The sequence below is a fragment of the Hyaloscypha bicolor genome (genome assembly GCF_002865645.1).
Source record: "Hyaloscypha bicolor E unplaced genomic scaffold K444scaffold_92, whole genome shotgun sequence".
In the NCBI taxonomy this organism is placed as follows: Eukaryota; Fungi; Ascomycota; class Leotiomycetes; order Helotiales; family Hyaloscyphaceae; genus Hyaloscypha; species Hyaloscypha bicolor.
Genome location: NW_020194594.1, coordinates 88,779 through 102,130, shown reverse-complemented (window position 1 = coordinate 102,130; position 13,352 = coordinate 88,779). Strand labels below are relative to the sequence as shown.

Below are 13,352 nucleotides of genomic sequence, written 5' to 3'. Positions count from 1 at the left end.
GTTGTTTTGAATTGGTGCAGATTCTTTTCGGGGTGGAGGTGGAGACTTGGGACCAGACTTGAAAGTCTTTTGCTTCCTAGCTGAAAGTGTTGCATTATTTCTAATAATCTGCCCGAGCATACGCTTCCGGGGCTTTGCTTAAGTGGAATTGTCTGTTGGCGCAGGCTCTCGCATCCAAAGCTTTCCATCGTCGTCTACCCAGCAGTCCCAGTCCTTCAAATTTCCAAAGTCCTCCGCGTACTGGACGAGATCTCCATGTCTTATCATATTTTCCATCTGGAGATTCACAGTCACATCACTGGAAGCTTCCCCAATTTTCTTGATTGTCTTATTATCCGGTGCTCTGATAGCCACCTCTGCTTGTCTTCGTAAGTCTGCCCTGACTGCGTCGACAAAACTGCCGACCCCGTCGTTTCCTTCCAACAAGAGTGCGTGCCCTAAGATCAGACCCACATGCTCTTTGAGAATAACTCTGTGCTTGTAGGCATAAAATGAAATCCATATAGTAACCACAAAAGAGAGTGCCATGACGAAGGTGACGATCGTTGCTGGCAAGAAGACAACGAAAAGTCTGTTCCCAGGTCGCGAAAGTGTTCCATTGGAAGCGAAACTCTCCGGTAAAGGAGAGTAAGCTTCCAACGTGGAGAAAGTAGCGAAAAGGACGCTGAAGGTAATATTCATTGCTTGAGCGAAGTCGATCGTTCCGCTTGAATTCATTGCGTAGTTATATGTTATGAATCCAAAATCATCCGCATCCATTAGGAGTCGAGGGTCTTGAACCCGATATTCGGTAATTTCGGGCATCCATCTGCTCCACAAAGATGGCAGCCATTGTTTGACGGAAGACTTATCTTCAACTATGTTCAAAATCTGTCCGGGTTTTTCTAGTGAATTGGCAGCGGATAGTACAGTGACGCGGGAAATAGATTTCCAAAAGTACGGTATACATGATATGAGGGAAACGTTGCCGAGAAGATACCTGGAAGTATTTTCGTAAACCCCGGTGAGGAGCACCAGCCTCATGGGTACAGCTTCGTACGGGCAATCTAGATAGAAAGTGTTCGCGTACACAGGTGTATCTTGGGCTACCGTAAGGAATGTGCTTCCTGGACACCCTCGATCCACGAAATTAAAGGTAGGAACAACTTGATCGACCAGAGTGAGGTTGCCTGCACTTTGGAGAGTCTCAACGCTAATAGGGACGCAGTCTAACGTCCCAGAAAACGTCCTGGTGTCGGCTGACAGATTTCCAGGAGTTTCGGAATTTGCGAAGAAGGGCACAACAGAATACATATCCGTGGACCAGGGATGTGAGCTTGCGTTATTGAGCAGGATGGCCGAGGTAGACTGGAGAGCGAGCCGGCTGGATGACACGTTCTTATTGTCATCGAAAAAGGAATTGGTTGTTACCGCAATGCCTTTGGAAGAAGGAACATTTCCGATGGAAATGATAGCTGCTGCCAATGGGCCAATTGCGACAAAGAACCACTTTACTATCGTGCACGCGCTGATGAGGAAATGTTTGTTTTGAAACGCATGGTATGAATCGACAAACGGAAACCAGTCACGTCCGTAGTCAAGCAAAACAGTGTGCTTTGCCTTCGCTTTCTCCCCTATTTGATGACTTGGAGCTTTTCTCCTGAATGGCAATAAAAACCCAGCTTTTCTGGGGCCATATGAAAAAGTTTTCGAGCCTGAATCCGACGCTCTTCTCAGTTCGATGGTTGGCCGAGAATCCTGCAGTGCACGGAGGGTGGTTGCAAAAAGCGCTCCACACATTGTTACGATGAATGCGGGGACGGAAGTCCAAAGAAGAGAATAAATCCATAGGAGTCTTTCGTGGATGTTTTTGGAGGCTGTTATTGATGCTGGGGTATCGGGAACATCAACGAATCCGTTGTACTTCGTAGTAAGAACCCAGAGGACCGCGAGGGCGGTGAGTATGAGGACTTCGAAGATGAGCAGAATTAGCAGCCCCCAAAGACTCAGATTAAATGGTGGCTTCTTTTCCGGGGGCTTCTTGATTCTTTTTCGTTTGTCTTTGTGGCTCTGGAAAGTTCTCCATGGATGGATACATTTCCATGCCAGTGCTTGAGCTTTCTCCAAGAGGGTTCTCTGATTTGGGAGCGGAGGTGACCCATTTCGAGGCAGCTTGCTCTCTGAAATCCCATTCGGTGATGCTGTGGAGGTTGGCACAGCCTGTGCAGCTCGCTTTGGCATCCTTGGAGTACTGAACTACGAGTCTGTTTGTATCCTTAGCACCGTTAACAAATATTTTGAGTTTATACGTACTCTACCGCATATGTTCTCCGGCTCCTGTAATCGATGAAACCGATTGACCGAGGCTTCGCCGTAGTGTGGAAACCTAAGTGATGGCCATATTTGTTTTTTGTCGTGTGGGTTCAGCTGAAGACAAAGCGGGATGAGGAGCGGGATAAAAAATTTGAGACATAGACAAGGGCTCCCGGCAACACACCACTAAATTCCCAAGCCATCACCTGTTTAAGGTAACCAAGAGCTCCCGGCGCACAATCAAAGCCCAGCAAGCTGCAGACATAGTGCCACTTGACCAACTTTCCCTTGCATGTCACACATAGCACATGCAGCTCCACCAGGGAGAGAAGTTGAAATTCGCCCCGGCGTTGCTTATCTAGGCAGACAACGTTTTATTTATTGTGGATTTCTACCTTTACCCCGCCTTTACAAAAGTACAATCCCGGCTGTATTCATTTGCCAAGTCCTCAGAATCGATGAGAGAATTCCACCCCTCATGATCCCATCTTTCATCGATCTTAAAATGCAATCCTTTTCGATGAAATGGATCTACAGTTTTGTTATTGTCTCAAATATATGTAGTTCTGCTCTCGCGGATACATCAAGTTTATTTTCACCTTCTTGCGTTCCCGAAAGTCAACAGACAGCATTCCCAAACTGCAACCACTTCCTATATTTTGGCAACACTTGCCCATATCTTCCCACCGATCAAGCGTGGAAAGAGTGTCTTTGTAATCAAGATTACATTAACTCTCTCTTTGGGTACGACTTTCGCTCGCTGACCAAAGGGCAATATTTAAACTGACTTGCTACCGTAGCTGCGAGAGCGAAGTAAGAGTCTGTTTCCAAGACGGCCACCTTGACTACGAGTACCAATCTGCACTGAGCCTGTGGCATAGCCTTTGTAACACCTTTCTCCCTCCCTCCTTGACAGTCACGACACCACCGCTCGGTACAATTACCGCAACCTATCGCCCACTCTGCCCCGGTGCAGTAGATGCATGCCAAACTGCCCAACTACTATACGACAATTGCGGAAATACCTTTAAGACTCCCGATGCCGCCTTCACTTCATGTGTTTGTCAACCGAGGTTTCTAAGCCTGGATTATCAATGCAACTTTGCGGGAAACACTTCTTGCTTGGGCATCCCGGCCACATTGTCGAATTTGATCGGTTATGACTGTCCCAACTTTCAAAGTATCATCGGGACTGGACTTGTAAGTACATTTCCTTGGCTTCAGGTGAGACTTTATTGATGGTAGCAGCCAACTTCTGGGGATGTGGTGACCATTCTGGGTCCGAGCAAGACTTCAAGCTTGCTGATCACTCCTCCTCCTTCGAGAACGGCAGCGACGGCTTCCCAGACAGCAACAACGACGAAAACTTCTGATGGGGCTCGCTTTGGTGTCTATAGATGGCTGGTTTGTGTGCTCTCTTCATCTTTCTGGTATCTTTTGTTGCTTTGACATGAAGTATTCCGAGGTGTCGACTTTGGCAAAACTTGGCTTTCGCGTCACGAAGGAACCATAAACACAATCGAGTGTCTTTTCGTTTTCTCTAGTCAATGAACCAACGATAATGAAGCTCAATTGAGTATTTCTATCCCGATGAGAGCCGGAAGTTTGTTTCATGTTCCCCTGACGATGATGCTGGAACTGGTTACTTCACCATCAACTCATCTTCACTCGGCTCATCTGAGCTGCCTGGGCACCTGATCGGCCCTGGTGAATTGCTCACCCATCATGTTCTGTCCAGGTTTGATATTTGCCCCGGGAAGCCGAATCGCGCTCAAGGATCCCGCACTGCATCCCAAAATAAGTTGCCAAGACATGGTGAAGTTGTGTCGTGCTTGGCGTCGCTTAATATCTCTTTTTACAGAAGAAAGCATTGCAGCTCACCATTGGCGCCCAGCGTATCCCAGTAACACAAGCAAGCCACAGCCACATTGCAACACGCACGCGTCCCCAATGCGAAAACCTACTTTGTGAGCTACACTTTAAGGGGGGTTCATTTTGAGATGGATTCGCTCTGGCCCAAACGGAGAAAGCCGAGGTGTGTATTGATTGAAACTCATTGATGTTGGATTCCTCGATTTATCTTCATTCTGCTCGGGTTCGGCTTTCCATTAAGGCTTGAACCGCTTTCAATGTGATCGCCGATCGCCATTCTCTAGAGATGAACATAGGTTCCTTAAAACTGCTTAGCCTTTAGGTTAGATCATCAATTAGAATTTTTGATTCTCTCTGGAGTTCGAAATCTGTGTGGCAAATCCTGGTGACATGGTCGATGGAGGATGGAGCTGTGTTGTTCAGGGAGTCACTAATGATGATGGGTTTGATTACGTATCTATTGTCCCACATAGCCGTTGTATCGTTGAATACATTCTAATGAAGTCTTAAGTTCCCCAACGACCAATTTACGCCTTAATCCTACTGCTGACTCGATTACCCTCAACTCGCTTGAAAGCTTCATGTCAGACCAATCATCATTCTTATCTTCGTTGATATCCGCGCTCAGTATTGCCTCGTTGTCCATTAAGAGTTCCTCAGATGTACCTTCTCCAACGCTTACGCTTCTGGGTCTTGACCCTGGGACGTATCAACTTCTCCTGGCACAAAATCGACCTCCTATACTTCATTACCAGGTTGATTTATCTCTCCGTCTCATGTACTGAGAGAGAGCTAACAGATTCGTACTAGGAACAACCTCGCCAGCCACCAAGGCCTTTCCGAGTAACACCACCTCGACCTAAATTCCACCCTCATTAGTGACTACCTCAGATACGAGTGGCATACATTTCAATGCAGGATTGTTGTTGTCTTGAGTAGCTGTCATGGCTTTCGCGTATTATGCATGAAGAGTTAATATATTTTTGGTTGACTTACCCCTCTCGGGCTGGAGATGGATTGGGGGTTCTTTATCCATCTCCTTTCCCAGCCTTTTTCTTTTCTCCGTGTCTCCAATGGAGACCGTTTGTGAACCAACAAACGGCTCAAACAAATCCTCCTGGTTTCACTGCACGATCTAGACTATGAATTGCCGAGCTAGGCAGACTTAGGAGCCGCATGTGTATGGACGCAATGTCGGCGGTACTTGGGTGCACAATTGATAAGGCGTTTCGTCTGGATCCAGAGTGTGTTACTTTGACTCCTTCTAATCCTCCTAGAAAGTAGTGACTGGGGATGCAATCGAGGTTGAATACTAATATGTACGTGGAGCGGTCATGGGGCGTCATGGAAAAACTTGAGTAGCCAATCATTTAGCTGGCTCGTATGCTCAGAAAAAGCTGGATCCAATAAAAGGCGTTTGAAATCATTTTCGGATTCTTAATGCTCGGAAATAAAGAGGCGCGGTATTTATAAGAAATCGAAGCAGAGAAACTCCTTTTTTTTTTGCTTCCATTAAGAACAATCAAAATCATTTTGCATCCAATTGGCTTGAGGCTGTTCGAATATTGGTACTTCCAGCGCGCCGTTATACGTCCTCTTACAGTATAATCTGCAACCAATCATATGATGGATGAAGAAAGTTGGAAATGAGAAGGCCTCAATGCTTTTGCAAAGTCTTCCTCCATTTACTGGGGAGGATCTCCCTCTCTTATTTTCAAAGTAAAGAAGAACCTTTTTGTATTATTTCCACATTTCCACTGTTGCAGGTTATCTTCCATGCTAAACTTTATATCATGAAAGATCAACACGCACCGCTAGCCAATCTCCGCGACAGCTGTCGCTGCTTTGCCCAACCTCCTCTTCTCCTCAGCCGCTTCCACCAACGCATCCTTGATACTCACCTGCGGCACATACCCTAAAATTTCTTTTGCCCTCCCACAGTCAAACCATCTCTCAGCCAAGCTATCCCCCAAATCCTTGGTCGTCAATACAGGCTTCTTGCCCGTCCACCCCGCAATCTTCTCTGATAACCAAACCATCACTACCGCTACATTCGTCGGCACTGTGATTCCCTTCCCAGGCTCTTTCCCATCAAATACTGTCCACAACAGCTTCGAGAACACTCGAAATGGGAGGGACTCAGAATTTGTGATAAAAAACGCTTTCCCTGCTGCCGACCTTGGGGCTGAGGTGGTTGTGAGGAGGTTGATAGCTGCGAGAACGTGGGCGTGAGCAAGATTTGGCGCATAGGTGAAATCGTAGAGGTTTGTTCCTGGCCCAAGATGTAGGTTCCTTGGTGCGGCGAGCATGAGGGGGAGGAGGTTGGTGTCTTTTGCGCTGAAGACTGCATGGGCTCGGAGTGCGGTGGTAGGGAAAGTGGGTGAGGAGGCGGAGAGGACCAAGGATTCCGCTAGTGCCTTGATGGAGATCGTTAGTTCAGGAACCTGTCACCGCAACGAGGAATCCTAAATTGCGCCTGGATGTTCCGAGAAGTATATGGGCAGTTCGGGGAGTGCTGGCTTATGCACGTGACTTTCAATTCGACGCAGAGCTTGAAATGAAGTCAAGACAAGCGAACAATAGTGAGATAGTTCTCACTCAAACCATCCCCAATCCCATAAAGAGAAAACCCAAAGAAAGAAAAATGTTTACCTTTGACTTCCCATATGGATTATCAAATACCTCAGAGATCGGCATCTCCTCATCAACCCCCCTCAGATCCTGCCAACTATTTCCCTTCATCACGTCCGCACTACTTGTGTACACAAAAGCCTTCGCTCCGGCCTTCTTCGCTTCCTCTAAGACAATCCTCGTACCTTCCAAATTAACATTCATAAAATCTTTTTCCTCATCCATCCCCAAACGTGCCGCGATTGATGGAATGAGTCCGGCTGTGTGAAACACGATTTCTGGTTTGACGAGAGAGAATTGAGAGGAGGTTACGGAAGCATCGGTGATGCTGCCTATGTGGTAAATTACGCCTGGGGATGGCTTGATGGGTGTTGAGATGTCGAGAATGTGAATTTTGGTGCTCGGATGATGGGATTGCAAATACTCCGTGATGGCGAGGCCGATTTGGCCACAGCCACCAGTTATGAGAGCCGTGAGGTTTTTGATGGCCATGCTGTGTAGTGCTGTGGTGGAAGTTTGAGGTTGAATGTGGAAGGAAGTGCTTTGGAGTAGTTTGCAGTTGAGATGGGGTTCGAGTAAAAACAGGGGTGTTTGGATTGTCCCTGTGCAACCCGTTACACGGTGTAGTTTTTAAACCCTGCACTTGGACGGTGATTTTCATTGCTGTTGCCGTATTCGTATATGGCCCCAACCATAACCTGTGCGGCTGCGGCTTCCCTTGTAAACTGACATGGTCCCGTATTACGTACGTTGCGCGGATTAGGCCCCGTCTCGTTTGCTGAACTTGGAAGCTAAAAGCAGTCAGAATAGTTCTAGCAGCGCCATTGTATTTTTCTATTTCATATGCAATAATAAAGGATTTATTGAACTTGAAAAAGTTTCACCATTTATTGCCTGAAAAGGGGAGTTTAGAGGGGTGTAGTACCGTCTCCGTCCCTATTTTGGCAGATAGGGGTTCAGCGGCTCGCTAAATGTAGCCGAAGGCCGCTAAAATTCACTTGAGTTCTCTCGCCCCCAGAATGTACTTCATCCGTGTTGCTGCTCACACTGGCTCTCAAAAAAGAACAATTACAACAGGCTTTCTCTCAACATGTTGCTCAAAGCAAATCTGAGCATTACAATGGTATAAATGTGAGCATCGCCCATTTCAATGAAGGGCGCGGGATAAGAAGGGACTTCGACGTATTACCCTATAATCCCGAAGGCTAAACACCAGAGAAGTATTTATCATTCACGCGCAGTTCCATTTTGAAATAAAACAATTCTACATGAGTTCTCCATACAAAGTTTTCTGGCATATTCAACTCTCCTGAGCTAGTGCAACCCATTCCTTCGCACCCCCCTCCCCGCGCCCCCCACCTGTTGACTGTCAAGTCAATCCCGCATCTCCCGAATTCTTCATTGCACCTTCCAGCTGCAGCTCATGGCTGTCTCTTCTAAGACTCCATAGGCGCAGAGGGAAGGCCATCGCTGAAGCATGGCAGGCTCTCTGCTTTGGAAATGCACCTTCTCACTAACAATATTAGAAAACAGATAATCGAAACAAGTTTAATCGGAGCCTCTTCGTTCGGTGAAGACGACCGTTAGGTAGGGGGTAGAGAAAGAGGAAAATCGATGGTCAAAAGTGGACTCACTCTCGTTCCACACGACCGCTTCTCTCAAAGTCACTGGTCAAATACCCCCTCCCCCTCTAGCTCATCATGCGTCATCCTCCAAATCCGCTCTAGCTCTCGCGCTCTCTTTCTCCTCAGATACCGAAACGTTTGCTGGTAAATAAAGAACAAAATTATTGGGCTTGCCAACGCGGAAAAAATGATTACAAGAAGTTTCCAGCTGTCGATCATTTCAGAAAAGAGATGGAGACTTGGGAGAAGACAGCGATGTCAAATTTCTTGTTTTTTTAGTTTGTATTCAGCTACGATGTAGAGGCGCTAGGCAGGGGGTATTGATGTATTGATGTGTAAAGGATGAAATTTGTTCAGGTGACATAAGAGACTCGCTCGGTTGTTCGCCTCACTTTTTGGTTGGATGGGCGTAAAGTGTGCACCAGCCGGGCCTCGTGGTCTACACTTCTCATCTCACATCACACCTTATCTGAAGAAAGGGGTCTTTCTTCTAGGCAGCTATGCTACCACAACTGCAATTAGCTTTCATGACCACGCCATATTCGCATCTAATTATATCTCCCTTTGAGTCGCCTCCATCGGCTTCAGAATGGTTATCATACTATATTTCCTCGTTCCATGGACGCTTCTCTACTTCGTGGTTAGCACCTCACGGCCACTAGCAAGACGTTTCCTCCCTGTCGTGCAGAGGGTGCGCTTCAGTCGACTCCTATCCTACTTCGATGGCCTTGACGAGAGAACCACGCACCCCGCTGCCTTTGGAGACAACTCACTCCCGCGCCAATTCGTCAAGGGTGCGATGTTGCTAATAAGCCTCGGTTTGTTACAGCTTACATACCCCTTTGCCACTGTTCGAACAAGAGTGAGCTGGATCATAGGCTTTGTCGTGGTCGGGGCATCGATTTTCATTTCATTGGGGCAATTTCTCTTTGGGCAGCTTCCGTGGGTGAGAAGATGCGCCAATGCAACCTTCGCTTTTAAGGCTATGGGGGCAGTAGTGTGGTGTGTGACTATCGCGGTCGTACATGCACCATACTTCGCGTGGATTCAATTCGTTTGTTTCCCTATAGCGTTATGGTTTGAAGTTCTGCGAGGTCTTAGGGGGCCGCGAAAGATATCGAGGAGTTCGAAATCCGAGTCTAAGACTAGTGTAGCGAGCCTTACAATTGCCATGCTCGAGGCACAGCGCCAGATGCTGAGCGCACCTGAGGAAATGGGGGATGAAGCCTCCCGAGTTGGTCTGGCTGCCTCGAGCCGAGCACAACCTCGGGAGAATGAAGACCAAACGGGCGGGTTCCTGTACGAGCCACCTCATATGATAGCCCGAGGAACCTCTTTACCATGTCCACCGAATGAGGTGAAAGAGAAACAAATGTTTCCCGGTTTCGTTCGCTGCACATGTTGCGTCTCCAGCTCTGAGATTCCTAAACTGGAAGTTACCGAAACAGACCCGGCCATCATCCTAGGATCCACTTCTCTCTCTTGGAAGGCTAAAAGAAGACGCAGAAAAAGAGAATCCTTTCTCCTTTCTCCAATAACTTCCCCCGCACAAGAGTTTGCAGCAGAAGTTGCACAACTCGACTCCCGGCCCCACGCCATCTGCGCTAGATGTGAAAAAGTTTGTAACTCCTCTACGTTTCTGAAACGGAAACATTGGGCAATACAGGGCGCTTTCAAAGTCGACAACTCCGAGCGGTTTGCTCTCTGGAATACGCCATCAGAGCTGGCCGACTCGGCCGCGAATGGCTGTCATCTTTGCACACTGGTTTGGGCGTCTCTTAATCAGGAACAGCAGGAAACTTTGATTCGGGCTGATGAGGTCGTGCAGCAAGAAATGGATGTAATGATGCCAGATGTTAGCTCAGATGAGCAGCAACTATCCAGGGTGAGAGAGGAGTTTCGCGGCCGACGTTTGATTTGGATTCGGTTGCGTTTAGTTGAGTTGGTTTCGGAAACACATCCGCCGCCGTTTCGGCGGGAGATTATCCCGCATTTCGGAGGCTTTAAGGTTCCTAGGCTTTGGTTGCAAGCTGTGAGAGGGTATGGTATAAGAAGGATACAGGTGGGCGTTGAGGCTGTGGAACCTTTACGCATTACTACACTTTCTGGAGGAGGTCCAATCGTACAGCCGGTGGCTAGCTCAACTGGGTCCAATGCAGCTCTGGCGATGATAAAGAAATGGCTGCATCTCCGATCTCGAAACACTGCTGGAGTGCGACCTGAATTGCCAGAACAACAATATGATGCCAGATTTGATTGGCAGTATCCTTGGAATTTTGTGCCATCAGAGGGACGACTCCAAGGATTTGTTCCGACCAGGCTCCTTGATGTCGGGAGTTCCGTCCCTCCAGACGTCAAGCTCGTCAACGGGACAGATCTACGAGAAGGGACAGCAGAAGGGGTGGAATATATTGCTTTGAGTTATTGCTGGGGACACGGTGACTTTACCAGGCTTACCAGGGCAAATCAGCAACGATTTCAAGAAAAAATCCCTTTAGCTTCTCTGGGCCAGACCATTCAAGATGCTATCCTTGCTACCAGCCAGTTAGGATTCCGCTATCTCTGGGTTGACGCACTCTGCATCCTCCAGGACTCCATAGACGATTGGAACATTGAGTCAATCAGCATGTGTGATGTGTACAACAATGCTGTATGTACAATTGCAGCAGTCAAATCTTGGGCCGCTTCTGAAAGCATGTTTGTGGGACAGAATCCTCTAGCAATGACTCCATGCTTACTTTCTGCTGTTGACTTGCCATGGTATGTCCAATCGAAAAGCAGCGGTGTTGAAATGTCTTGGCAGCGAGATATTACTATGTCCAGGTGGAACTCTCGCGGGTGGTGTTATCAGGAAATGGCCTTATCGAAAATCATGATCTTCTTTGGAAGCAGTCAGGTCCATGCAAGTGTGCGCGAGCCTCATCATCATGGGTGGAGGAAATTCTCGACTACCAATACTCCCAACGACCATCACCACAAGATCGACAAAAGCTTGGAGACAGAGCAAGCTTGGGAAAATTTGGAAGTGGAGCAAATAAACGCGGACAACTACTTCTCCAGGGTCTGGTGGGATCACGTGGCTGAATACTCACCACGGAATTTGACAAAAGCTGGCGACAAGATGGTGGCGATAGCGGGCATAGCTGAGTATTTGTGGAAATCCGGCCTGAAATCACATTATATTGCAGGGCTTTGGGAGGATACCCTGCCACGAGATCTTTTGTGGTATGTCTCTGCGGGTATTCGAAGGAAACGGCCGGATGGTGCTAGAGGCCCAAGCTGGTCATGGACATCGGTAGATGGGGCTATCTCGCATGACTCTCCTGAATGCTGGAGTTCAAATTGTGGGCTTGAAGTTCAGGGGATTTCTTTTGATGGTGGCAACGGTGCCGAACGGATTGAGAGCGGGAAAGAGATTGTTGGGGTCAGACGAAAAGAGACAATAGATCCTGCCGAAATCGCCATCCCATTGGAACAACTGGCACCACTTCGTCCAAGCTTGCGAAACAGACCAATTCTGCTTCGAGCATTCCCACAAGGGGCAATGAAGCTGCAAATCAGAGGGAAATTACAGCGGGCAATATGGAGACCGCTTGCGGCAGATACTACAGACTGTTTCTATCGACGTAGAACAGCTGAGTGGCGGTACACTGCAGATGCACGCAGGAACGAACTCGAGTACCGCTTAACTCGTCCAGAAGGCAGACCCTTTCACTTCGAGTACTATCAAGACTTCAACTATCTTCAAACAACAACAGACAACTCGAAAGATGGACCACAAACGTTTGCGTTACTCAAAACAAACGGTATTGATACCGAGGAAGTAGGTTGGCTTTTACCAGATGTCTCCGAAGACGTACCAGATGAAATCTACTGTCTGCAAATTAAACTAGAACCTGAGACTGAAGAAGGAAGAATGAATCCTTTTAATCTGTGGTTGAATAGAGGTATCGCCGTTGCCCCAATGGATGGATCCGACACTTGCTTGGAATATAGGAGAGTAGGCTATATCGAGCTATCCTGTGAAGCACCAAGGCTGAGGTACCCGACTATCGTTGGATTTGGAAGACGTGGGATAGAGCCTTCTCGAGAGCCGCTGAATATTGATCCTCATAACTTCTTTGGGGATGTGGAGGAGCGCGAGATTATATTGGTGTAAAAATGAAGATCAAACGAGTTGCTGAACTTGATTAAAGTTTTGAGAAGATGTTTTATGCCGTCCCTGTCCCCTATTTTGGCGAATAGGGGGCTCACGCCTCGCTAACACCGAAGCAATAAACCCAGTGGTTTTCGGCTAAAAACCGTCTTTTGCACCTCTTTTCCACGCACCTCTTTTACAGATTTTACTCTCTTATATTGTAACTATTACTTAATCAAATTATAAAGCCTTATAGGGAGAGAAAACTTTACTCATATAATTATTTTTATTTTTATTTTTATTTTTATTAGACATAGTCTTTTATAAGGGAAGTTATTAAAAGTTCCTCAATTTTATATTTCTAGGTATAAAGTAAGTGTCACGATAAGGTGAGTGCTGCAGTGGTAGTAAAGAGCTTACATTGAGCCGGAGGCTGTTTGCCAGGCCAAAAGCACTGGCTGCATGCTAAGTCACGTGTAGTGGCACTACGTGACCGGTGCCACGTAACAGCAGGGTTATTTTATATACGTTTTCTTAAAAAATACTTGTATTATAACAAATTCCTCTTAAAATTACTTTAAAATTGAAGGTTAGTCTAAGTTTAGAAGCTGGGCTGAGGCGGGTGCGAACCTCAGTGGTTTTCGCCCAATCAATACTAACAGCCTGATACTGAGACGTTGAGATTGGTTGACTAGAACATGGAAGCCTAGCTAGGAGCCGGTGGTGCCGCGTACGGCCATGAAGAGTAACGTCATGATTGGGTATCATGACGAGCAAACTGGGCGCGAGGTCAC

At 47.2% G+C, this 13,352-nt stretch overlaps 4 protein-coding genes across 4 annotated transcripts; 2 read left to right on the top strand and 2 right to left on the bottom strand.

The window, feature by feature from the left end:
- Positions 1-82: 82 nt before the first annotated feature.
- On the bottom strand, positions 83-2,557 carry K444DRAFT_664453 (uncharacterized protein; the record flags this gene model as incomplete). Its single annotated transcript, XM_024886962.1, has 3 exons — positions 83-2,235; positions 2,293-2,365; positions 2,499-2,557. 3 exons carry the CDS (start codon positions 2,555-2,557, stop codon positions 139-141), a joined length of 2,229 nt encoding a protein of 742 aa, XP_024735256.1. The 3' UTR covers positions 83-138.
- A 255-nt stretch (positions 2,558-2,812) lies between these two features.
- K444DRAFT_531984 (uncharacterized protein) lies at positions 2,813-3,531 on the top strand (the record flags this gene model as incomplete). Its single annotated transcript, XM_024875041.1, has 2 exons — positions 2,813-3,036; positions 3,093-3,531. The coding sequence occupies 2 exons, from the start codon at positions 2,813-2,815 to the stop codon at positions 3,529-3,531; spliced, it is 663 nt and encodes a 220-aa protein (XP_024735255.1).
- A 2,287-nt stretch (positions 3,532-5,818) lies between these two features.
- Positions 5,819-7,366, bottom strand: K444DRAFT_591615 (NAD(P)-binding protein). Its single transcript, XM_024878198.1, has 2 exons — positions 6,817-7,366; positions 5,819-6,581 (listed from the first exon to the last, which is right to left on the bottom strand). The coding sequence occupies exons 1-2, from the start codon at positions 7,285-7,287 to the stop codon at positions 5,979-5,981; spliced, it is 1,074 nt and encodes a 357-aa protein (XP_024735254.1). The 5' UTR covers positions 7,288-7,366; the 3' UTR covers positions 5,819-5,978.
- A 3,221-nt stretch (positions 7,367-10,587) lies between these two features.
- K444DRAFT_531874 (HET-domain-containing protein) lies at positions 10,588-11,724 on the top strand (the record flags this gene model as incomplete). Its single annotated transcript, XM_024875034.1, has 1 exon — positions 10,588-11,724. A coding segment is annotated over one exon (1,137 nt), but the record flags the coding sequence as incomplete, so codon positions are not given.
- Positions 11,725-13,352: the final 1,628 nt, after the last annotated feature.